General features: G+C 40.3%; 3 protein-coding genes across 5 annotated transcripts in view; all 3 read right to left on the minus strand.

The window, feature by feature from the left end:
* Positions 1-2,542: 2,542 nt before the first annotated feature.
* On the minus strand, positions 2,543-9,428 carry LOC117378522 (sodium-dependent neutral amino acid transporter B(0)AT1-like). Of its 2 annotated transcripts, none has more exons than XM_033975135.2 (12): positions 9,078-9,428; positions 7,714-7,854; positions 7,505-7,642; positions 7,255-7,436; positions 6,139-6,249; positions 5,570-5,682; positions 5,371-5,499; positions 4,541-4,697; positions 4,266-4,470; positions 3,025-3,184; positions 2,797-2,959; positions 2,543-2,719 (listed from the first exon to the last, which is right to left on the minus strand). In XM_033975135.2, the coding sequence occupies exons 1-12, from the start codon at positions 9,322-9,324 to the stop codon at positions 2,561-2,563; spliced, it is 1,905 nt and encodes a 634-aa protein (XP_033831026.2). In that variant the 5' UTR covers positions 9,325-9,428; the 3' UTR covers positions 2,543-2,560. The 2 variants fall into 2 exon arrangements, with proteins under 2 accessions (XP_033831026.2, XP_055081353.1); XM_055225378.1 differs by having other exon boundaries at positions 7,714-7,866.
* Positions 9,429-10,619: 1,191 nt separating this feature from the next.
* Positions 10,620-17,582, minus strand: LOC117378415 (sodium-dependent neutral amino acid transporter B(0)AT1-like). The gene is made up of 12 exons (XM_033975012.2): positions 17,143-17,582; positions 16,065-16,205; positions 15,330-15,467; positions 15,080-15,261; positions 14,886-14,996; positions 13,819-13,931; positions 13,619-13,747; positions 13,382-13,538; positions 13,107-13,311; positions 11,843-12,002; positions 11,205-11,367; positions 10,620-11,008 (listed from the first exon to the last, which is right to left on the minus strand). Exons 1-12 carry the CDS (start codon positions 17,339-17,341, stop codon positions 10,805-10,807), a joined length of 1,902 nt encoding a protein of 633 aa, XP_033830903.1. The 5' UTR covers positions 17,342-17,582; the 3' UTR covers positions 10,620-10,804.
* Positions 17,583-18,006: 424 nt separating this feature from the next.
* The window catches only part of LOC117378418 (sodium-dependent neutral amino acid transporter B(0)AT1-like), a 33,953-nt gene continuing 25,738 nt past the window's right edge, over positions 18,007-26,221 (minus strand). The window contains exons 8-12 of one of the 2 annotated variants that reach the window (XM_033975013.2): positions 21,763-21,925; positions 21,471-21,675; positions 21,225-21,384; positions 19,738-19,900; positions 18,007-19,650 (exon numbers count right to left, since the gene is read on the minus strand). In XM_033975013.2, coding sequence (XP_033830904.1) covers positions 19,489-19,650; positions 19,738-19,900; positions 21,225-21,384; positions 21,471-21,675; positions 21,763-21,925 — 853 coding nt within the window. In that variant the 3' untranslated portion in view covers positions 18,007-19,488. Of the gene's footprint in view, positions 19,651-19,737; positions 19,901-21,224; positions 21,385-21,470; positions 21,676-21,758; positions 21,926-26,221 lie in introns of both variants that reach the window. The other variant, XM_033975014.2, reaches the window with a different exon arrangement.

Here is a 26,221-nt window from a genome sequence, read left to right on the forward strand (position 1 = left end):
CACAATTTAAACCACAAAACTATTATAAATCTACAGTATTGTTCCAAATCATGAGCTGCAATAAATAAACAGCAGAATGAAACACTTTAGTCGTTAGTTTGAATCCGTAACGAGTCAGACAAGTTATTAATTAAACCTTTTATGGCTCAAATCTTGTCATGTCGCCAAAAATAACTAAATATTTTACAGTAGTGCAAAGAAAAAGTCCACATGATAAATACTGACCCCAAATAATATTATTCCAGCTTCATAAACTGAACGATAAGTCGGTGTCGTGATTATAGTGACAGGCCTGTTTATATTACATTTAAATACTTGTATAAATACTGTGTGTGGTGATTTAGACCCAACTGATTATAGTGAAAAGTTCAGCCCAAAATAACATATAAACACCCTACGTTTTTGTAAACCCTCAAAAATCCTGGGTTATTTTTCTACCCAAATGCAGGGTGATCATAGCTGGATCATTTCAGACATTATAGCGGATATATATATATTTCCCACCTTTCATCTGGTCAACCCGTTAGTCTGGGTCAAATACAGACTTTTCAACTGTTAGCCCGCCATTAGCATTAGCCACCTCCTCTGACGCACCAACAGAAGCATCAGATAATAGTATTTATACATGTTTTATTACTTAATCTTTGTGCTTTTTATCTGAGAGTTATTATAATAATCATTTTTCTACCAGTTAATGTTGACAAATGGTTATTAAAGAAACGTTTCACCCTCTGACTTCAGTCCTAACTGTCTTTAACTGAAACTCAGCATCATAAAAATTTTGGATTTGAATGTTTCTTACATAAACATCTGCGTTTGGCTTCACGTTTCACACTATTCTCCCTGTAAACACGATCGTTTCTCTCTGTTTCATAGTGAAATCTTCAGCAGACTGAAACTCCAGGGCAGGGGGGTTAAACACATTTTTGCCAAGGGCCACATCCGCAAAATGGCTGCCGTCGAAGGACCAGATGTAAAATAAATGTAACTACTTTTTTAAATTGTTAATTAACGGTTTCTATATTTATTACTTGTTCAAGTTACAGATATGACACATGCATTTGTAAAGATGTAAAAATATAGCTGTGTAACCGTATGTCTCCTGATAAATTGACTTTTTAAGGCAGTCATACCTTTTAATTTACCTTGTCGAGGGCCACAAAAAATGATTGGGAGGGCCACATTTAGCCCGTGGGCCTTGAGTTTGACACATGTTCTCCAGGGTCTGAGATTAACGTCGACGCTAAAGCTTTGACCGCAACTGCAACGACAACATGAACCATTTTGAAATCATTTTACTGCAGAATTAATAACGTGATGCTGTTAATTACATTCAAAATATGTCATGGCGTTATTTAAATATCACTATTATGGTCGTTAAAAGCAATTAGCACGTTTATGGGGAAGAATTAACACATCAGCAGTTCATTATAATCTAACCCAGAATTGAGTAGAAAAAATAACCCAAAAGTTGTTAAAAGAATAACCCAAACTGCTGGGTGAAAATGTCCCAGAGCTGTGTTGGGTTACTCATTTACACAGGTATGGGTTATTTTACAGGTTGGGTTATTTTATTTTTCAGTTTTTAAAAATGTAGATCGTATTTTTACAATGTTTTTCACAGATAAAACTCGCAAGTGCTTTTACATTAATAAAAGTACTGTGCTTTTACTGAAATAGAACTATATAAAACACAAAAAATGTAATTAAGTAAACAACCCAAGGCACTAAACTCCTTTTAAAATCAGTGTCTTCCGTTGCTTATTAATACTTTGTCTTTTTTAATTCAAAAGCTTCAGAACAGATAAACACAATCCTTAATATTGTGTTTATTTAATTTCCTTTGCATATGATGTTACATAACTATTGTACATATATACGCAAACATATATTGAATAAAGTAAAAACTATACCAACTGGGGGGCCCTGAATATGGTGTATTTACAACTTTTTAAAAATGTGTATGGGATGTTTTTTTGTTCATCAAATTACTGGTATTGTCCCATGTAATTATCCAGTCTTAAAAGTCCTGGATTACGTGAAATGGACTCACATAAATCCATGTTTTTAATCCATGTTTTAATGCTATTCCCTCCTCAAATTACTCTGTCTACATCTCCAAAGCTCAAAACGCTCTGTTCCACCTTGTGATGTCATGAAGCGGTTGTTTTCACGTTAACAGCTGCGTTTTACTTTTGATTCAGTAGTAGATTGGCAGTTGCAGGGGCGGAAATATCCTGAAATCATCCAAATATCTCTAGTGAAGGTGTGTGGAGTTTAAAAACACAGTGGAGCACTTCCTGTGTTATCACTTGATGACATCACAAATTGGAACAGAGCTGGATCCTTTTATTATCTGTCTTCAGTTGCCTCTTAATACAATATGGGAGTGACATCTAGTGGCGGATCACACGTACTGCACTTCAGAACAGCTACATCCTTAATATTGTGTTTATTTAATTGCATTTGTATATGACATTACGTAGCTTTTGTACATATATTTACGTATTTATATTCTACATACAGTATTTAGGACGTTTACTTTTCATTTACATCTGCTTTAAAACTTTTGCGTGTCGTTCTTTTTGTTGCATCTGTTGTAGATCACTCTGCACAAAGCGTAGAAGGGCAGGGCCAAACTGGGGACGCCGGCCAACAGAAAGACCACAGCGTAAACCCAGTCTGGATAAGGAACTGATGCCAGAGATGGGAAATTATCCTGGGAAAACACGGAGCTAAAGTGAGTAACTGCTTTTAAAATCAAGCATAAGGAATATTACAGATGTTTTAACTTACAGAACTGGGGTCCCACACTAAATAGGTCAGTTCTCCTTGTGCTTGCGTTACCAGGTAGAAAATTAAAATAACCAGTATGATGAGAGGACTGACGAACCTCCACGTGACTTGCCAGAATATTCCAGGTTTAGACCCAATCATAAACTTGATATCTTCATTAAACCTGCGAGACATTTGATCGTATTTGACGTTTTCTCAGGCGTAAGTGTCAGAGTCGCTCGTACGTACCTGTCGACACCGTAGACGTAGACCACGATTACGATCTCAAACAAACCGATGCAAAGGAGAGGGACTGATCCGGCGAAGTTATCGAAGAGAGTGACCCAGTAAAACCCAGAATGTTGTGCAAACAGCAAAGTGATGATGAAGGCAGTGAGAAATGTTACACCTGAAACACAGAGATTTATTCGTGGCATTGAAGTAAAACTGCTCTGTGTACGAAAGTGTCTGGTGGAACGAAGTACAAGTAATATTTAGGTATCTGTACTGTACTTAAGCGCATTTTACAGTGGATCCTTTTTACTTTGACTTCAGTACATTTGAGAGCAGGATCTGTACTTTCTACTCCACTACATTTTTGAACAGAACTGCAAAGTAAAAAGTACTTTTCATATGATTTGAGGGAGTATTTGTACCATGTTTGTGGAAACTTCCTGACTAAAGTTTTTCGAGATCAAGCTTCGGCTTTGAGCAAAACAAAAATAAACACACACAGTTCATAAGAAAAATTAAGAAATGTATTTGTAAGAAAAGTATTTGTATTGTTAATCTGTTGTTAAAATCTGTCAATTTTTAATCAATATCACAAAATGTTTCACTTTAAGAGTAAAAATGTCTCCGTAAACCCTCAGTTGTCCAGGTTGTTAAAAGTAAAAAGTAAAAGCATTTCACAAGTATTGTTAATTTGTTCAAGTACATTTTTTAAACAGGTACTTAAATACTTTTACTTAAGTTGATGAGTTTTTCATGTGACACTTTTTTTGAGTAACTTTTTACCTCTATATCTGTACTTTTACTTAGCAAAATTGAGCACTTCAAATAAAAATTAATAAATATTTAAAATTGAGGCAGTAGACAGGGGTCAGGGGGTCAGAGGTTAAGGGGTTAGGGTCACGCAGTGGACAGGGAGCTGTGCGTGGATGTCACTGACAACATGTTAAACACGACACAAATGAAATTAATACTTTACCAGAGACTCTGCGTTTAGAAAGAGACATGTTTGTGTCTCAATGCTAACGCTAATGCTAACTTTGAGGCATAATAAACATTAAAACAACACCACAAACGGAAGTATTCTACATAAAAATAATCGCGCAGACTTTATTTTAATTAATTTGAACTTGAATAGGTCATTTACTTTATATTTAATCCGATTTTAATAAAAGTGACCGCTAGCTTTGAGTCACAGCGAGCTAGCTAGCGTGCTACTGTACACAGAGCCTATTGGAATAGAAGAAACAGGAAATCACCAGCTACTACTTCCTGCGGCCATGATTTAGGGAACACGTGGAGGTCTCTTAACGGGACGATCACTCCCTCAAACGTTCCAATGAGAGTCGAGAGTCCCAAACACAGGAGCATGATGAAAAACAGTACGGCCCACGCTGGAGAGGCCGGCATGTTGATAATGGCCTCTGTGAACACGATGAACGCCAGACCTGGTCCCTCCACTCCCTGAAACGACATGAAGGACATATGACTTGCGTGTAGTACTTCAAGCAACGCTAAAAAACTGTATAAGTACCTCACTAAGAAACTTTTGCATGTCACAGGTGAGAATATCCAGCCCCATAACTGTCTCTGGATACGTGCTGTTTAAATGTTTATAGGCTTCCTCGTAGTTGCCATGTGTGATGTTGTTTTCCGCTAAATCGAAGGCGTTTAATAAAGTCACGATGTTGCTGTGCGGAAAAACATAGCAAGAAGTTTAAATGTGTTACACGGCACCTACAGACTGTATAAAAAAAGTGCATTAAGTGAGTGTGACGTCACCCACAGCGTTCAGTTCCAAATGAAGCTAATCGAGGCTAGCAGTTATAGCGGCGAATTTGGAGCAAAGGTTCATATTTGGGATTTTGTCCGCGAGTATCATAGCAACGAAAAGAGCCAATCTGGAGCGAGGATATTGAAGATAACGGCCCTTTCCGCTCGCACCGCTGGTTTAGCAGGGAGTGGGCGATTAGCAACGCTGTCAGTCATACCTGTTGCTAACATTTACAGGAGCGACCGCGGCAAAAGAAGGCGCCTGATTTGTCTGTTATTAATGTTCATATCTTTGATTTACAGAGACAATCGCGAAATAAAAACCCCAGGATCATGTAGAGCGGGTTAATACGAACATTTAAGACCAAAATGACGAGTCTGACAGTGTTTTTTAAATGTAAAATGAACGCCCATGATCACTTCCTACTTGGAACGCGGCGGCTAGCAGGTTAGCTATGTCCATTTATATAAACAGTCTATGATGGCGCCCAGCAAAGAAATTCACCCAGGCCGTGTCTTACAGCTGTTAGAAAAATGAAACAGAAGAGAAAATAAAATGCTAACACTACTTTCTATGTTAGCAGTACTTACCCATCGATGCACTGATCATATTTAGCTGTAGCTCTGAACCCTATGATCGTGTAGGTCACCATAGCCGCGTAGACTGAGGTAGCAGCAGTAACAACCGACAAGATTATGGCATCATTCTTGCAGTTGTTGCTGAAAATAAAAAAAAAATAAAACTACTAAACGCTCAGAGAAAGAGGCGTCCTAGCGGTTGCGTTCTTACTGCAGTGGGTTGTAGCTGGAGAAAGAAATGAGTCCTCCCCAAGCTAATCCAAAAGAGAAGAAGACCTGCGCTCCGGCGTCCAGCCACGTGTTTGGGTTGATTAACTCCTCAACCTACGACATGTGTTCAGTCAGTCACAGTTTATTTTTTGTAATAGGCTCCGTGCACAACCGCATGCTAGCTAGCTCACTGTGTCCCAAAGCTAATGCTAACGTTTATTAAAAGCGTAAAATATAAAATAAACAACCCATTAAAAGTTAAATTGATTCATGTAAAGACTAACAGATTTTTTACGTGGATTATTTGAGTTTGTGGTGTTGTTACGCCTCAAAGTTAGCATTAGCATCTAAACAAAGACGTGTCTCCGGTGAAGTATTCGTTTTATTTGTGTGGTGTTTAACATGTTGGCAGTGACATCCACCCGCAGCTCCTTGTCCACTGTCTGATCTTTAAATATTTATTAACTTTAGCACAAATTGGGCAGGACGTAGAGACGCTAACAGTGAGTTTACAGTTACAGTTGTGCACAGAGCTAATAGTTGTCATGATTTGTTTTTACAGAGACTCACGACTGGTGTGAAGAGGAACTTGACTCCGTTCAGAGCACCTTTAAGTGTCAGTCCCCGGATCAGGAAAATGGCCAGAACAAAGTAAGGTAGGACTGCAGTGACGTACACAGCCTGAGAATGAATCAAACAAAATTAATTTCTGTGACATATTTAGGCTCTCTCTAAAATAGTAAAATTAATCCAGCATAATGTTCTGATGAGGCAGATTTACTAAATACACATATTGGGATATTTACTGATTTACTCGTCACAAACAGACCTGGAGTTGTGTTTTTTTTGTTTCATTCGCACATGTTTAACACACAAGCTGCATATTTAGGCTGAGTTCTTCTTCTCGCAAACTGAAAACACCCTATTCCACCTTGTGATGTCATCATGTGGCGATACAGGAAGTGCTCCACTGTGTTTTTAAACTCCACACACCTTCACTGGAATCATTTGGATCATTTCAGTCCTGGAATTGCCACTTATCTCTACTGAACTAAAGGTAAAAGGAGCTGTTAAGTTGAAAACTACCACTTCGTGACATCACAAGGTGGAAGAGAGCATTTTGAGCTTTGGAGATGTAGACAGAGTAATGATAAAATTGTACTCAAACGTGTGTGAATGAAACAAAACACAACTCGAGGTATGTTTTTGAGGAGGTAACATAACACAACTTAAAGCTCACAAGAGTAAATTTTGTGTTTATTTAAGACCTTTACCGTAAATTTGGGACTATAGAGCGCACCTGAATATAAGCCGCACCAGTTAAATTTGAAAAGAAAATCAATTTTGTACATATATAAGCCGCACCTGAATATAAGCCGCAGGTTTTTGTGTTGTAACATGTGACATTTACACAGAAAGACGGTACACAGAAGGTTTTTTTAGTTTAAATTTAGGAAACGCTTTTTTTTTTTTTTTAAACTGTGTCTGAAAAGCAGTTCAGTTCATAATCTTTCCCCATGTCTCACTTTTGCGTTTAGTGTTAGAGTGTCCCCCAGTGGCCGTTAGGCAGTAAAAATCTTTAAATAGTTTGCACTGTTGTATAAGCCGCAGGGTTCAAAGTGTGGGAAAAAAAAGTAGCGGCTTATAGTCCGAAATTTACGGTCATTTCTTTACAATTCAACGAACCTTCCCTGCCGTGCTGATCCCCCTAATGCAGCAGATAAATATGATCGTCCAGGCGGCTAACAGGCTAACGACCATTGGCCAGTGAATACCTCCAGAGTCACCTATCGAGGACGAGCTGTTCAAAGTGACTCTGTAGAAGAAGTAATCAACCGTGGAACTGTCTTGACATTCGGCCACGTAACCTAAAGCAAAAGACATGTTGTATGTTGATGTTTGGACATATTACGATACGTTCTGCGTTATTTTCTACCTGTTTTATTGTCATTAAGGGGGCACTGATTCCAGGGAAGGGGATCTTGAAATGAGTTAAACAAATACCACAAGATCCACGCAGTTATGGTGTTGTAGTACAGCCCAATCAAGAAGGACACTAGCATAGACGAGATGCCTAAAAACACACAGTTTATTATCTGTTTTCTGTCCATTCTCTGTGCAAACTTCTACAACATTTTAACTCACCAAGACCGGTCAGATAAGGATTAATTGCACGCCACACTCCCACGCTGCCTTTCCTCAAACGCTGGCCAATAGCGAACTCCAAAAGCAGCAGAGGCGTTCCCTCCAGCACGAGCAGGATTAGATAAGGAATCAAGAAAGCGCCTGGAAACGTTACTATAATAATTCATGTTCTCTTGACCCAAAGGTTACGAGTTTTACATTTTAGATTTGAAGAATAAAAGTCACAGTCATTTTTCTGTTCAAGTGGATGCATTTAGGCGTTTTGTGCTGTGTGTGCATGTGTGTGTCTTGTATTGTGGATTACATAAGTGCGTCATCAAAGCAGTTCATTAATCATTTGCCTGAGTATCGGTGAGTATTTAACCACGCATCCCAGCACAGTAACTGCAAATCTTTAGCGAAATATGTGAAAAAAGAGGCTTCAACTATGTCTTTTTTCAGTGATTTCTTTACAAGACATTTCAATTTTACATAGAATAGAATTTAAATGACGTAAACACAATATTTCGCTCAGACAGTACCAGCTTATAACTTTGATAGCGCTTTAGACGGCTTACGAGCTGATTCAGCGGACAAAGACGATACTCTTCTTCCTTTTTCGAAAGATGAGGTTGCAAAATATTAATTACGCTGCGTCCTTTTGCAGCCCTGTAGACCCGGGGCTGCTTGCACCATCGAAGTACAGTACTCCAGACATTCCCGTCACGTCAAATCAACAGGACGGAACTTTTGATCATTAGGAATTATTTATTTCATTGACTTTCAGACTGTGGAACTTGGGGTACACAAGCTCCCTCTGGTGGCGTGTGGGGTCCTCTGCAGTTTGAGTTTGCCTGCTTAAGTCCAAGTCCATTCCCATATGTGTCGTTCTTTGGCTAAATTCCTAAATGGAATGATAGTAAGTCCTGTTTTAGACCTAGGAATGGTTCTGTTTTGGACCTGGTTTAGATCTGGTGTTGCCCAAAAAGTAAATTAATTTCATGTGATACTTGAATAAACTGAGAGCAGCTGATCTAAACCATCACTATGTCACAATAACGCATTTTTGTAGTGCGTTATACTGTATTGATGGAGTAAATATAGATGATAAATGATAATATTCAAACAAATTTATGCCAAAATCATGAGCTGCAATAAAAAAAACAGCAGAATTAAACACTTTAGTACTTAGTTTGCATCTGTAATGAGTCATAAGTTATTTATTCAAACTTTTACAGCTTAAATCTTATTGTATATCTAAAAAAAAATACTAAAAATGTCCCAGTATTGCAAAAATATTGTTCCAGCTTTCATGTACTGAACGAGAAGTCGATATTGATTATAATGACAGGCCTTTCCATCGCAACCGCAGTGTATTCTCTTACCTCCTCCATGGCTTTGGCACAGGTAGGGGAAGCGCCACACGTTTCCAAGTCCTATACAAAACCCCACACAGGTGAGGATGTACTGGGCCTTGTTGTCCCACTTGGGCCGGCCTTGGAGCTCCTGTTGTTCCAGTTTTTCCACTTTCTCATAGTCTGGTATCCGCTGCTCGAGCCCGGGATTCGGTAGCACCAGCCTCATGGTGGGGTAGTGTGTGCTCACAATAGCCCTATCTGTAGGACGACTCATGTACTGTGTTGTACAATGCCATTATCTGTTCATAGATTAGATCTGCACCTTTGCCTTTTACTGCCTTTTAAATATTCTAGTGAAATATTTGTACAGTTAGTATCTTTGGCTTCTGTGTGTGAGAGAGCAAAAACAAACTGTTTTTGTAACCTGATCTTTATTTTAACTCTTTTGTTAATGAGTTTCAAAACATCTAAGCAACCAGCACAACATTTACAGCAAGTGTCTTCTACCCGTCAGACGTAGGAACAGGGGCGGCGCCAGACATTTTAAAGGTTAAAGGCGATAAGGAGTGGCTAAGGTTTTCGATATGGTTTTCACTTAACATATTAATTTAGAGCCTTTTAACTCTGGAGCACACCCCCCCATCCCTCTACTATGTTTGTTTCACTATTTTTCAACCATTTTGCTCTAAAATTGGGACCAAAATCTTTGAGGGAGCTGTGGGGGAGCATTCTAAGGGAGGTTAGTGCCCCCTTGAGCCCCCCCGCTGGCGCCGCCCCTGTGTAGGAACATCACAAATCACAAATGTTTAATCAAATGAATCTAGTGTAAACAATATTACTTTTGTACAATATCTATAGAAAGAGACTACTTGTTTTTACTTGACATTAACTAGTCTAGACTTGTCTAGGGTTGAATAAATACGTTCTACGGCTAATTATTGCGCCTTTTTTTTTTTCTAGCTCAGGCCTTTTGGATAATACTGATTGAAAAACTGGTTCGCTGGGATTATCTTGCTTTGTGTCAGTGGAATAAAGTAGCTTCAGCATAAGTGTTTTTTGCAATATTTCTATGAAGAAGTGGACTAAGTGAGTGTGTCGTCACCAAAGCGTTCGGCTCCAGTCAAATGAAGCTCATCGAGGATAGCGGTTATAGCAGCTAATTTGGAGCCAAGCTGGACGCTTAGCAACGCTGTCAATCAAACCTGTTGCTAACGTTAGCGGGAGTGACCTCAGGGAAAGAAAACAGCTGATTTGTCTGGTGTAAATGTTCATATTTTGAGTTACAGACACAATAGTGAAATAAAAACACCAGGATAACGTAGAGCGGGTTAATACGAACATTTTAAGAAAGGAGCAGTAGTTACAGAAAGAGGAGTGACAGTTTTCTAATGTAAAAATAACTGGAGTAAGAGTCGATGGAGCCTGAACCGTGCCCATGTTCACTTCCTGTTTGGAACGCGACGGCTAGCAGGTTAGCTACGTCCATTTATATATCCAGTCTATGTTAGCGCTACATTTCGTGCTACAAAATGTGTTATCATGACAGGCCTGACATTAATAGCAATAAAATAAAGTTACAAAACAGACATGCATCTACTTTCGCTAAATCAGGATTAAATTACACAATATACAATAATAACAAGGCAATTACTGTACGTCATAAAAGTTATAGTACATATAATGGAAGAAATGAGCAGCAGAATACACAAACGACATCGTCCGTTCATCTTACTCAGGTACAGTTAGCCTTGGGTTCAGGCTTTCCCGTTCATCTCCACTTTAGCCGAGATCGAGTCCACGGAGTCGCTGTAGTTATCCTTGTGTTTGCAGCATCTCCTCTGGATAAACTTGTAAAGTGCAAAAGCCGGAATGCTTAAACTGGGAATGCCGGCCAGGATGAATATGATGGCGTAGACAAACGTCGGATAGGGCTGTTTTTCTAGCGTCGGGAACGTCTCCTGTAGCCGAAGAAACAAAATGGCGTCAGTTCTTGAGGAGATGTTGTTGCGTAATCTCTCAGTCGTCCAAGTGTGAGTCGTAGTAATCGTAGGAGCGAAGACGTTTGGCTGCTCATCCAAGCCGCGGCTTGGATGAGCAGCCAAACGTCTTCGCTCCTACAACTTTTTGGCGTCTCAAACACAACACCGTACTCACCGAAGCCGTATCCCACACCAGATACGTGACGCTTTTGGAGACTTGCGTGACAAAGTAGAAGATGAGGATGAAGACCATGATGAGGGGGCTGACCACTCTCCATGCGATCTGCCAGAAAATGTTGGGCTTGTGGCCGATCATAAACTCAATGTCCTTATTGAATCTGATTGGACGCAGAGAAAGGAAGTGGAAAAGTTAAGTACCAGGCGAAATGGTGGTAAAAGCAAACATAAAAGTGACCTTGTACTTTTATTAGTCCCGTAAATGCTAAAAGGAGCCAGTTATGACCACTGTAAGAGCTGTTACGGTGTTGTTAAAAGCAACATTTGCAAAACGTCATGGAAATAGTGTTGAATAATACACATATATAACGTATTTTTGTAGTTTGGTTGGTTGAATGTAAGGATTTATTTACAAGAATATATAAGGAACAAACACATTTTTCCCAGTGTGAGCGTAATAGTAAACCCTGTACGATAAGAAGTACAGCATTTTGTCTGAACCTCAAGGCCAAAGGAAACTGTCTGAGGTTTTAACAGGAACCGTTGCCATTAGCAGTAGTGTTTTATCGTGCTTCGTGTGACTCAGACAGTTCTTAAGGTTTATGGTATATGTTGTTTAACTCCACGCACACTTACCGGTCTATTCCGTAGATGTAGATAACTGCGATCATTTCACAGAAGCCGATGACCAGCAGAGGGATAGATCCAGCGTAATTATCAAACAGGGCCAGCCAGTAGTTTCCAGAGCGTAGAGCGAAAATGAGTCCGAGTGCAAACGAGATGAGGCAGGTCAGAGCTAAATCACAGAAATGTTCAAATTATAGAGTGAAACAATATTTAGACAGAACATTATGACCAGGAGTGTAGCACCAAATGCTGGGCCCTGGGTAAAAATCATATCCGGGGGTCCGCACTACATTGTCTTATGAACAATGCGTATTATAGAGTTTGTGAGGGGCCCTTTCCTGCTCTGAGACCTGAGTAAACGGCAGGCTTTACCCCCCCAGTCTGACGCCCCTGATCATGACCACTTCAAATGCCATATTATATCACACATAGGAATCGGCCAGTAAATAATAATAACAAATAATATTGTTTATTATGTTTAAAAGGCTCGGCCATAATCATTGAGAATCGCCAATAAAGATAACCGCTGTAACATCAGCAGAATGTGCAGAACAAACTTCTCCTGATTATCTCTTTTACATCACTATTGTTTTCACTTATGGCAAAGCCCAATACTATAACAGATTTTGAAAATATGGAATCTATTCATAATATTGAACTTGAACTTGAAAACTTGAATCGTTAATCGCAAGTATTTTGATCATGATAAAAAAAAAAGTGAGACCAAATTTCTATATCATCCCATGCCAAATCGAACCCCATTTTTCATACCAGAGCGTTAGCATAGACTGTATAAAGAAGTGGACTAAGTGAGTGTTCGGCTCCAGTCAAATGAAGCTCATCGAGGCTAGAGCAGTTATAGCGGCAAATTTGGGGAAGAGTTCCATATGAGGAATTCCGACCCCGAGTATCATAGCAACCAAAGAGCCAATCCGGAGCGAGGTTATTGAGGGTAATGCCCCCTTTTAGCAAAGCTGTCAATCAAACCTCTTGTTAGCGGGAGTGTCCTCAGGGAAAGAAGGCGCCTGATTTGTCTGTTATTAATGTTCATATCTTGAATCATGTAGAGCAAGTTAATTTGAACATTCAAGACCAAAATGACAAGTCTGACACGAGTTGGAGGAGCAGTCGATGGAGCCAGAAGCGTGCCCGTGCTCACATTCGATTTGTAACATAGTGGCTAGCAGGTTAGCCATGTCCATTTATATATACAGTCTATATTAGTAACGCGGCAGTCATGATGTTGCCCGAATGAGCAGAAAAAAATATTTACCACAAAAGACTTCTTTCGGCCAGCTTTTGGGCAGAACGTTGAGGTCCTGCAGAGGGACCACCACTCCCTCAATGTTTCCAAACATAGTGGACAGACCGAGGCAAAACAGCATGACGAAGAACAACACGGCCCACATGGGAGAAATGGGCATTCGGATGATGGCTTCTGTAAACACTATAAAGGCCAGGCCTGTTCCCTCCACTCCCTGGACAACATGGAAAGGTTAATGACTTACTGCAATAAAAGACACGGTCCATGTTGTGAGATCTGCTTACCTGGCTGAGGAAAAACTTCATGTCACAAGTTTCTAGGTTCAAGCTGTCGACTAAAGCGGGGTTGGTCTGATTGAGGAGGGTCAGGGACTGGTCGTAGTTGATGTCAGTGATGTTGTTCTCCGGCAAATTAAAGGCATTCATCAGCTTCAGTATATTGCTATGAAAGGCAAATGTGAACGTCAACAGTGAGAGTGAGACTTAGAGCGTGACGTGAACTTTCCAACCATTTGCACTCACTCTGACATGCAGTCGTCGAAGTTCTGTGTGGCCCTGAACCCGATGATGGAGTAGATCACGGTGGCCGAGTACACCGACGTACAGCCGTTGATGATGGAGATCAGAACTGCGTCTTGTTCGCAGTTGTTGCTGTTAAAATACACGACATCTGGCAAACTGCAAGTCAGTGGAAATGCACAAATATTGGGATTTGGACTCACTGAACAGAGTTGTAGCTGGAGAAGGAGATGAGACCTCCAAAGGCCAAGGAGAACGAGTAGAACACCTGAGCTCCTGCGTCCAGCCATGTCGTTGGATTCATGAGTTCATTCACCTGGAGGAGAACAGTTTAATGCCTATTGCGTTCTTTTGTTGTAGAGTAAAACGATCTCATAAACCAAGAAAATCCAGTGCCCGGGGTTGGATTGTGAATGGTTGGTCTGGCATTTTAAAAGTACTTATTTTATGACCAATTGTAGTTCTGCTCTATATTTAGTACAGCCCCATGCACTTTCAGCCTCTGATATCATAAAGCCCTTTGGACACCTTGATGAACTCTGTACTTTTTGATTCCCTGGTCCCATGGTTGTAAATATAAAGTAATACAACTTTGATGAGCTTTTAACTTTGAGTAAGATGGTGATAAAGGGCCATTGAGCAAAATTAAATCCTGCTTTTGAGGATGGAATGTTCAGAAAATTGATTACTCCAGGTCGTTATTATGGAAGTATAATACATGAAGGCATGAGCTCATTGGTTCGAAATGCCTTTTACATTACTTCCTGAATACTGGCCTAGCTCCGCCCACTGTGCACCAGCGGATCACCTCTGACCAATCAGAGCGATAGCTGCTAGAGCGGAGCTAGCGCAGGCTCAGAGCGAAGCTAGGCTAAATCTTACAAAGCTAAATTGCAGGTGCTTTGAGGATTTAAAATTTTGAAATGCCCATGTTGTAAAAATACAGAAGAATCCTGCAAAACCCAACCTTTGTGAAAGCTGGAGCCCTGTCAGACAAACACGGGCAGTTTGTCGTGGGAGCTGCAGTACCTGGGGCAGCCACTAGTCGATCTCGCCCCAGGACTGACTTTTTCAGTTCTTATTATAGGTCTATGGTCGTTATACACCAACGTCTAGAAATGCTGCATTTTTCAAACATTGAAACACTGAATTTAAATGTGCCGCTCGCTCCAGTGACAAAAAGAAGAGTCATTTGAACAGAAAAACATGACCTGTGTTTTTGATGGTTTATGACTGTTTCTGGGATCAACACAAATGACTAAAAACTTACATCTGGCGTGAAGAGGAACTTGATTCCTTCTACCGAGCCTTTGAGGGTGAGGCCTCTGATGAGGAAGATGGTGAGGACCAGATAGGGAAGGGTGGACGTGATGTACACAGCCTATGGAGCGACAGGATGAAGTAAAGAGACATAAAACATCACAGACTCGTTGAATAATACGATTTGAAATTTGACTTTAAGACCTTTCCCGTGGTCTCAATTCCTCGGATGGTGCAGACATACAGCAGTGTCCAGGCAGCTACCAGGGCGCACACCATCCACCACTGAAGCCCCCCAGCGTCCTCAATGCCTGTAGATGTGTTCAAAGTCTCCCTGTACCAGAAGTAGTCCACTGTGCTGCTACGGGCGCACTCATCCACCAGACCTGCAGATGGCGATATCAGTGATCAGAATGCATAAATATAATGTTCAAAATTTACAGTAGATACGGACCAGTTTTGTTGGCGTTAAGGGGACATTGACTCCAAGGCAGCGGGCTTTGGAACGAGTTGAAGAGGTACCACATGATCCACGCCATGATGGTGTTGTAATACATCCCCACCAAGAAAGACACCATCAGAGAGGCAATTCCTGTGAAAAATGATGGGTTTATTTTTATGTTTTAATGCACACGGGAAAAGGAAAATAGAATCTGTCAACTGGACAAATCGTTGTAGGAGCGAAGATGTTTTAAAGAAGCAATTTTTGTCAGGAAAGACAATCCATCCTTGAACAAGAATGAGGGTTTCGGACATCATCCATCCTTTTTCTATAACTCCATCCTCAGACCCAAAGCAAACAAAGGAAACAAAGAGAATCATATGGCTGGCCAGGATGCTAAAAAGTGTGAAATCACTCATTAGTGCCTTGAATGATTATGGTAAGTAGGACTCAGGCACAGTGCACACTAATTGACCAAACAGAAACTCTAAAAAAAAATAGGTGTTTTGAGTTTCAGTGTCGTTAACTCCTCCCTTCAGACAGATATAAGGCAGTGTCCAGCAGTAATCTGACCAGAACTGAAGAAGTGGCTTGGATGAGCAGCCAAACGTCTTCACTCCTACAACATTTTGTCCAGCTGACAGATTTTATTTTTCTGCTATGGCTCAGACCTGGACGACTGAAGGATTACACCGATATCTTTTAATGCACAGTAATAAAACAATGAACAGTTAAAACGGTACTCACCCACTCCAGTGAGATAAGGGTTTATGGACCTCCACACCCCCACGCTGCCCTTTCTGAGTCTCTGACCAATCGCGAACTCCAGGTACAGCAGCGGGATGCCCTCCAGAACCAGAAGAATTAGGAACGGGATCATGAAGGCACCTGGAAAAGCAGCATTTACTTTTATTGGCATGCAAAGCTGATGATTGAGTTGTTTGGTTACATGAAAGTCGTTCAGGCATGCTTCGTATTAAAAGAAAATTTCTGTTCTGTAAAGTGGACTTTTTTTTTTTTTTGGAGCGAAGATGTTTGGCTTGGATGAGCAGCCAAACATCTTCGCTCCAAAAAACCCCCTTTTGTCCACTTTTATTATAGTTAAGTTACATTAAGACTGAGGCAGGTGGAGATTTTAATTCCATTTTGCATCTACGTCTTCGGGCTGGCAGTCGTTTCGTTGCTCTTTACCCTCTGATCCAAAGGTTACCAGTTCAAGTCCCGCTCTGCACATAAACTATGCTGAACGAGCGGTCAAATCCGTTGACCCACAGGTTAGCGGTTCAGTCTCCCATAGATATATACGGTTGTTATGTCCTTTGAGCAATACACTTAATCCCCCTTGCTCCCAGTGTCTGTTTACTGCACAAAAGTGTGTGTGATTGTGTTGAGTACTTTAAGTGTCTTGAAGGCATTATCTAATCTGTCCATTTATGACCATTTATTTGCGTTTTAAATTGGAGCAATCAGGAAACTCCGAAGACTTTTTAGCAAACAAGAACGAATAGTTGTGTACAAAGTATTTAAAATAATCCTCTTTTTGACAATACCATTTTTTTTGTGAGATGGAATTAGACGCCAGTAACACAAAAAGTCGCACAACCGTCCATTTTATGTATCAGTTTATCTAATATTTGAGTTCATATTGAGTTAATGTGATTTTGTTTGGATCAAAAAGAGCATTCTAGTTGTACATTTTCCAGGAACTTCCATAATTAGTTTTTCTTGTTAACTACGTGAGTTAATAAGTACATAGAGTCCCGTACAATCTTTCATCTGGTCGTACTGTTACGGGCCTTTCTGCACACACAGTACTGTAACTCACCTCCTCCGTGGCTCTGGCATAAATACGGGAACCTCCAGACGTTCCCCAGCCCCACGCAGAATCCCACACAGGTGAGCAGGTACTGGGCCTTGTTGTCCCACTTGGGCCTGTCTCCAGCCTCTTCCGTCTCCATCCTCTCCAGGTCCGCATGACTGGGAATCCTCCTGTCCAAACCGGGATTCGGTAGCTTTAACTTCATCGTTTCTTAACTGAATTTAAATTAAAAAGAAAGAAAATCTATATATCGGGTTGGTCTTGTGTTATGGTCCTTGTTTCATGCCCGTGTCGGCTGTTACTGATTCTCCCGTCGGCTTCTGTCCTTGTGTCTTCCAGCTCTGAAACATTTACTTTGACCCCTGGCACCTAAACCTCACTTATCAGTAGCTTATTAAAGTCTGTGCTATATTGTGTGAAGTCAGCAAGTGTCAGCGGATGCGATGGTTAAAGCTTCACATGACATCACTGACGGGTTCGAACACGCGGCTGATTTCAACGTTCATTAAGAATTTACCAATGAGAGGAAGCAAAAGGCTGATCGCTACCAACGTCACCAAAGGGGATTAGCGAATCTTATCTCATGTCCTTGAAAGGGGAATATTTTTTTATTGAAAGGGGCCATAGGCTAATGCGAGACAGTAAACAAGAACTATATCCTCTGCTACTGTGTGCGCATGATAGGATTTTGGATGTGCGCAGAATAAAATGGGGGGAAAAAACGGGAGTAAAACTGTCAAACAAGTGTATTTTATTTTCTACAGACAAGAAACCCAAGCAAACAGATATGTAAAACACACAACCTTTCAAATAAACTAAAAAACATGCTGAATGTTCACATATTTTAATGCAAAAGATCATTACGAGCCAGTGAGGTTAGTCTAATCTAATCACTTTATCCGTTTATTATAATAAGTAACTAAGGATTTGGCAGTTGCGTTGTTCAGGCCCATAGAGGGAGATGACGCGCTTTTTTCTAGCTCGTTCGTAGTTAAGTTAAGGCCGGTAATCGTTTGAGTCTTTTTAATGTTCCCGCTTGTATCTTAGGAGCCATTGTGTGGTTTATCATCATAGACATTATAAACTTGTGCATGTCTATAGACCTGCGGACATGTGTAACTGATAAGAGCGACAAAACGTGAAAACAGTTCAAGGATAAAACACACAACACGGTCATATGGTGCATTTTTACACAAAAGAAAATGAACATGATTTGACAGTCAGTTGGTCTAAACATCAAAGATCATTAAAGAAAATCATAACTAAAAAAGTCCAAATTCTTTTTAATAGTATTGGTTATCTTGTGTCTTATTGGTGGGTTTCAGGCGACATCACAACATTCTATTGGGCAATTATATTTAATACAGATGGGGGCAGCCAAAATGAATATCATTATAAGTTTTATAAGTATGAGTTCTGTAGACTGTATAAAGAAGTGGACTAAGTGAGTTTGACTTCACCCACAGCGTTCGTCTCCAGTCAAGTGAAGCTAATCGACGCTAGCAGTTATAGTAGCCAATTTGTAGGCGTGTTTCATCATTTTAATTCCAACCATGAGTATCATAGCAACCAAAGAGCCAATCCAGAGCGAGGCCGTTGAAGGTAACGCCCCTTCCCGCCCGCACAGGCTGGTTTAGCAGGGAGCGGGTGCTTAGCAACGCTGTCAATCAAACCTGTTGGACACATTGGGGGGACACCTTGGGGTCTCACCGGAGGAGCTGGAGGAAGAGTCTGAGTTGAGGGAAGTCTGGGATTCCCCGCTTAGACTGTTGGTGGAAAAGTGCTACAGTTGTCCGTCACTATATCGCGGTTCACCTTTCGTGGTGTCGCTGTTTCGCTGATTATTTAGTCAAATTTTTACAGTGTATGATCGTGCATTGTGTTCTGCGTCCTGATTGGCTGTTGGACTGTAGACTGCTCTGTTCTGTGTCCTACAAATTTACATAAACGTTGGATCTCAGTGTGACTCTGAAGTGCTGTACGTTTGCAATTTGTTTTCTCCCCGACAAAACCCACAATGTCGATGAAACGTTCTGCACCGACAAAGACGCCTACGAAGGTTTGAACTTTGAGAGAGTTTAAACGAGAGAGAAATGTGAGAAAATGTTAACGCCTGTGTGAGAAAAGTGTATAAAGTGTGTGGTGAGGAGTTTTACAGACAAAAACAGAGAGAATAATGTAAAAAATAAAGCTGATACTTCACGGATTTCGTCTATTGTGGGTTATTTTTAGAACGTAATCCCCGCGATAAAGTACAACATGGACTATGTATGACCATCATCCAATTTTAGAGTCTGAAAACCACAACTATAAAGTGCAAGTGAAAAGACACAAGCGTCACACGTGTTTATATTAAAAGTGGATTTTGTGTGTGTTTTTGTTGCAGATGCATTTTTGGAGCCACTTGTACAGAGCAAACACGGGAATGATCAGACTCGGCGCTCCAGAAAGAATGAATATGATCACATAGACCCAGTCAGGATAAGACAACTCCTCCAGCTTTGGGAAGTTTTCCTGTGGACAAAAAACAAACAATCAATCAATCAGGAAAAGAACGTCTGGTCCTCCTGTGTCCTGATCCCTCGAGATGGTTCCACTCACCGACGCTGGATTCCATGTGATGTAAGTCAATTTAGAACTGATTTTACTGACGAGGTAGAACACAAAGATGAACAGAACAATGAGAGGGCTGACCACTCTCCACGTGGCCTGCCAGAAGAGGTTCGGCTTGTGCCCGATCATGAACTCAATGTCTTTGTTGAACCTGGTGACAAAACAGTGACTATTAGAACAGCAATAATTGAAATGGAGTAAGTTTTGCTGCAGTTTTCTGAGTGACTTTAGTTGAATTCACTTATAAAAGCTACCATCTGTGTACTCAGTTTAGATAGATAAATACTTTATTAATCCCCAGCCAGGGAAATTCACCTGTCCAGCAGCAAAACAGAGACACAACACAAATTGCACACAGGTATAAAATCACAAAAGATACAAAGATAAGAATACAAAGATAAGATAATAAAGTGCACCCGATCAACAAGAGCTGTTATACAGTCTTAAAGTTTTGTTACTTAAGTAAAATTGTAGACACTAGGGCAAAAAAAAAAACTCAAGTAGAAGTAAAAGTATCAACTGAAAAATAAGTGAAATAAGTAAAATATTGAAGGGCCTGTTTAAAAATGTACTTAAAGAGTAAAAAGTTAACGTATTTCACACAGATTTTGAGTCTTGTAAAGCTTCAAATGTGGTGATTTTGATACAGATTTGAGCTGAATTTTGTTCAACAGAAACAATTGAATCAATGTTTTTTTTTTCTCCCAGCTGTTTTTATTTATATATTTTTGTTTTGATCAAATTATGAACATAAAATTAAACCCCAAGCCTTTTCAGCAGGTCTCAAACTACGATGAAAAATACTTTCACTTTTCAGTCCTGTTCAAAAATGTAGTGGAGTAGGAAGTACAGATACCGCTCTCAAATGTACTGAAGTAAAAGTAATTAAGTAAGTACTTAAATACAGTATTTTACTACTTTTGCATCACCACTGCTGTATACATAGTTGGAAATCAAGCAAGAAATCCTAATGATTTTGTGATTAGTGCAATGCTCCGCCCCCTTTTAGTCATTAACTGGCACACACGCCATGGTTTTGATGAACAGAATGTCTTTAATTGACACAGCTCCAGAAGTGATAAAATACGAGGTTTAATATTGCAGCAGCACGTTAAGCATCCGTAGTGCATTGCCTCGTTTGTTTACATTTTAAAATCAAGGTTTTTTGTAGAACCTTCCCACCTTCAAGTCTCTCAAAGCGCTTTACATCAAGGAACCACCAACACTTAACCCACGTCGCCCCCTGGTGTCTGTGTACGCCGCTGTATGAATGTGTGTGTTTCCTTGATATAAAACACTTCAAAATGACTTAAAGGTGGAAAAAACGCTACGTAAAACTGTAACCATCATTTTTTATGTCTCGTTTCTTTTCTTCCTTTTTTCCAGACAGATAATGCATTTTCTGGTGTTCCAACGATAATAACAATCATTTTTACACATTCCACGCTCATATTTGACATAAAACGACGCCGTACCTGTCAATTCCATAGATGTAGACCACAGCCACCATTTCGCAAAAAGCAATAATGAGCAAAGGGACAGAACCGGCAAAACTGTCAAACAGAGCGAGCCAGTAGTCCCCCGAGCGCATCGAGAAGATCAACGCGATCAGGAAACTTACAGCACACACTATGCCTGAAAACGCACAAAACACACAGCTGTAGTTAACGTTTTTGATCGAAAAAAAAATATGTTTGCGCCGTTCAGTTTGTCGTCCTTACCGGTGAGCGCCTCTTTCGGGAAGTTTTTAGGGAAAATTCTAAGATCCTGCAAAGGAACGACTACGCCTTCGATACTTCCAAACATGGTGGAAAGTCCGAGGCAGAACAGCATGACGAAGAACAGCACGGCCCACAGTGGAGAGACGGGCATTTTTGTGATGGCTTCTGTGAAAACGATGAACGCCAGACCTGTCCCCTCCACTCCCTAAAACACAAACGCACACGCAACCACGGTTTGATCTTAGTAAAACAAAATAAAAACAGTAATATCAGACAGGACGTAGATACTTGCCTCACTCAGAAACGTCTGGAGGTCGCAGGAGGACAGGCTCAGCTCTTGGATTATCGGGTGGTAAACGTCTGAACTGTTGAGCCTCTGTAAACTTTCGGTGTAGTTGTTCCGTGTGATGGAGCCTTCTGCCAGGTCCAGCGTGTTCATCAGCGTCTGAATGTTTCTGTCACATTCGGTTGAAATATATTTACATTTCTCCAGATTTTTGAAGCTTTATTTAAGTTTCGGTGTTCACTAGGCCTGTCACGATAACACATTTGGAAGTTTAATATATATCGCTGAAGGGATATTTTGAATATTTGATTTTTATATTGGATTTTCTTGACAAACTCACTGTATCTGTTGCTTTTTCTGCAAATAATCCCACTGCTTTTGAGTGACATTTGAACTGTTTTAAAGCTCTTCTGGAGACTGCTGCTTGTGAATTAACCCAACGCTGTGATACTCGCGCTAGATTACTGAAGCAGTTTTAGTCTGTTTGTTGTATCTGTCCCTTTTCAAATTAAACAAAAATATATAAAGAAAAAAAATTAAATAAAATAAAAAAAAATTAAGTAAAAAAAATAATAAATGAATGAATTACTACTACTACTAATAATAATATATAATTAAAACTGCAAGCAGTGATAAAGGCCCTCGCCACCCCTTGCGACCGCGGGGTACACGCCACCGTGAAGCTCCTGCGCTTCGTTCCCGCTTACATCGCCCCTCCCCCCAAAATAAGCGTCTCAGTAATACTACTCCATTCATTCCAATGAGACCATTTATGACGTCACGCCTGAACGGTTGGAAATAGAGGTATATCCTCATTGGCTTTTTTGTTCAGTATGACGAGAGGAATATGTGTACCAACTTTCAATAGTCTATGACAAAGTAATTATTTTTCATCCCAGTTAACCAAAACCCATGTATTTCAATGAGAAATGTCAGACGTTGCCATGGCAACACCTTTGAAAATAGAGGTATGTTCTATTTGGCTTTTTTGTTCAGTATGGCAATAGGGATGTCCATGCCAAATTTTGAAATGCTTGTGACAAAGTAATTTTTTTGAGTACAATTCAAAAGTTCAAGGGGGCGCTGTGGAGCAATGTAATGTTTGACATGTGTAAATTGCATATCTATGCACTCAGATCAAGATTTTGAACAAAATGTATATTAATGCCGGAAAATAGGACACTGCATGTTTGAGGTACTGGCCATTTAAAACTTCAAAAAACGTCTTTTTTCTTTGAAGGATGGCCACACCCACATTTTATGAGTTAAACTTTTTTTAGGAGAGTAGCCTATATTCCCACATGGATCTAGTTCATTTTGACCAATTTGCAAGTTTCTTGAATGAAAATCTGTGGCATTTTTTGCCAATGTTGAATTTTAGGCCATAGTTTGATTCGTGTAGAGCATCTATTTAGTCTACAACAAAGTCCAGTACTCTGAACCCCATTCATTTCAATGACACATTTATAATGTTGCCACGGTAACATGGTTGCAAATAGAGGTATGTTCTCATTGGCTTTTTTGAACAGCATGTGAAGGATATATGTGCCAAATTTCAATTGTCTAAGAGAAACTTTGTACAAAAAAAATGAATTGGGGTTGTTAGGGGGCGCTACCGAGTCATTTTTCAATATTTTTCAGTAGGAATTTCAAAAAACAAAATTTTTCGGCCATCTTGAATTTTGGGTCCAATAAAATTGACTTTTCGTTAACGTTCAGGGGGTCAAAAGTGGCTTCAATTCGGCCACCAAAATAGTAGTAATAATGGAAACGCATTTTCCACCCATTATTTTTCTCCTAAACCATAACAGCTACAGTCATGTGACTTTCTCACATTGTGCCCCGTCACAAATAAGGCCCCTGTGAATTTTTTCACACGTCCATGACAAATCGATTGTCTTCTACGAATTTTTGAAAATGAAATTTGAAGAGGGCGCTAGAGAGCCATTTTGTGAGAGAGTGTCTTTATTTGCATATCATTGCGTTCATGTCACAAATGTGCATAAACGCTGTATTAGCGTTTTCCCAACAGAAAATGTGTGAAAGATAAATATTTTTTTGAAATATTCCAAAATTTGCAATTTTGTTGAAAATTCACCCTGACCACACCCAAAGTCATAATCAAAATGTAATTGATAATCTTTAATCACACATGGGTTTAGTGGGATTTGGCCAAATTTGAAGTGTTTGTGATGAAAACTGCGAGAAAATGTCCTGAATGTGAGGGTGTGCACTTTTGTCGTTCCCGGGTTTGATCCAATATGGCCGACTTCCTGTACATTTTAGGGCGGGGCCATAATATCATTTTTGTCATGTCCCGACACGTACTATTTTTTGATGTGAGTTCCAGATTTTTATGTTGACTTTTTTCCAAGTCGGGCTCCCATTGGCCCCATGAAAATCAAAGTTTGAGGTGGCGCTACCGAGTCGGCTTTCGATATTTTTTCTCGGGGTCTTTTGTGACAATTAGAGCTCGGCGAGTTCTAATTTTTGACACCACTCACTGCCATGTCGGGGCGTGTTTACTACTTGATTTTTGCCATTTTCCATGCTCCAGACGCGGTTTTAATGAGTCCCTCGCCGGGACGTAGTCCCAGACTCGGGCCTAACTAGCACCAGCCAGTTGCTTTGTTACTGGCTCAGACTAATAATGTCAATGAAACATCCCAATCTAGTCTTAGATTGGGACAGATCATGTTGAAAAGTAAGTTGAACAGTTCAGTTATACTCATATGAACTCTGAAAAACCATAAAACTTATAAATTAAAACCAAGCAGTGATAAAGGGTCCAGAAGGGCACGCTTCAATGGGAGGGCTATGTATCGACTCTGGCTTGACATTTGATTCAAAATGGCCACAGTGAAAATAGATTTTTCCCACACATTTTAACTCTGCAGAGGGTGCTGGAGAGCTATTTTACCACAAGACTCAAATCACAATTAAAACTTTAAGTGTGATAAAGGTCCCCAACCCTTGTGATGGCAGATGGCATTGCAGGGGGCGCTGGAGAGACATTTTAAAGGTACAAGTTTAATTCACAAATCATTATGTCCAGCTCATCAAACCACACAAGTGCTACATTGGGTCCATCCAGATCTGATCATTTTTGCAAAAGTCACTTGGATTTTTATACTTTCAAAATGTCTGTTTTGTTAAGATGTCATTATGTTGAGTCGACTATATGTCCTGATGAGGCTGCTTCAGTTTGGAGTCTGTCAGATAAAAACCCTACAAGTTTGTTAAAGTACATTAGCTAGATTTTAGATATTTAGACTCAAGTTTAACCCAATATTGCCGACACCTAAAATAGACTAAACCATGGATAAGGTGGTTCAAATAATAATTAACCCAAAAGAAGACAAAAAAAATGAATGGATTTTTTTATTTTTATTAAACAATAACTCAAAAACCTTTTTTTTGAGTTATTGTTCATGTGCAGAACAGGGTGGGGGGTTGAGAAAGGGTCTAAACGCGGAACAGTCTCCTGTACCATTTCCTCTTCCTCTTTTCCAGCATTATGCTCATCTCCTCCAGCAGGGAGCGCCGTTCTTCTGTTCTCCTCAGCTTTTCCTCCAACGCACTGCATCTTTCAGCCTGTAGGGAGCTCTCTGCCTTTAGCTCCTCACAGGTCTTTAAGAGAGCCGTCTTCTCCTCCTCTAGTTCTGTTTTAATTTGTTTCCCTTGTTCTATCTGTTGCTGTAACATGTTGTTCTTAATGACCAGCAGGGAGCGCTCTTCCTCTGCTCTTGTCAACTGCTGGTCTGACGCACTGCATCTCTCCAGCAGCAGGGAGCGCTCTAACCTTAGGTCTTCGTATGTCCTCAACATGGCGGCCTTGTCTTTGTGTAGTTCAGATGTGACATTTTTCTCTTGCGCCAACTCCTTCTGAAAAACACGGTTTCGTTCCTCATGCAAGGCGCGCTCTTCCTGTGTTGTACTCAGCTCCAGCTCCAGAGCACTGCATTTCTCCATCAGCAGGGAGCGCTCTTTCTGTGTCTTTCTCAGATCCTCCTTCAACTCCTCACAGATCTTCAAAATGCCGTCCTTCTCCTCGTCCATCTTTCGGATCTGCATATCTTTGTCTTCTATTTGCCGCAACATCTGGACCTTCTGGACAGCCGCCTCTTGTTTTTTGGTTTCCAGTTCATGTTTCAGAGCAGACATGTCCGTTCTGAAATCTGCCAGTGCACGCTTCAGTTGAGAGTTCTGCTCAATCAGCTCTGTATTCTCTGAAGATTTTTTCTGGAGTTTGGAGTTCATATTGGCAGCGTCCTTCTGAAGATTCCGTTTTTTGTTTTCCCACTGTTTGGATTTTTGTCTGGAATCTTTTCGAATTTGCTCCAACATGTCTTTCATTTCAGCGACTTGTTTCTGCAGAGCCTCAATAGCGCCATCTTTGGACTGAAGTTGGCCCTTCAGTTCATCTGACTGGTGTATAAATGCTGCTCTCTCGTCTTTCACGTTG

Source organism: Periophthalmus magnuspinnatus, chromosome 11 (genome assembly GCF_009829125.3).
Source record: "Periophthalmus magnuspinnatus isolate fPerMag1 chromosome 11, fPerMag1.2.pri, whole genome shotgun sequence".
In the NCBI taxonomy this organism is placed as follows: domain Eukaryota; kingdom Metazoa; phylum Chordata; class Actinopteri; order Gobiiformes; family Gobiidae; genus Periophthalmus; species Periophthalmus magnuspinnatus.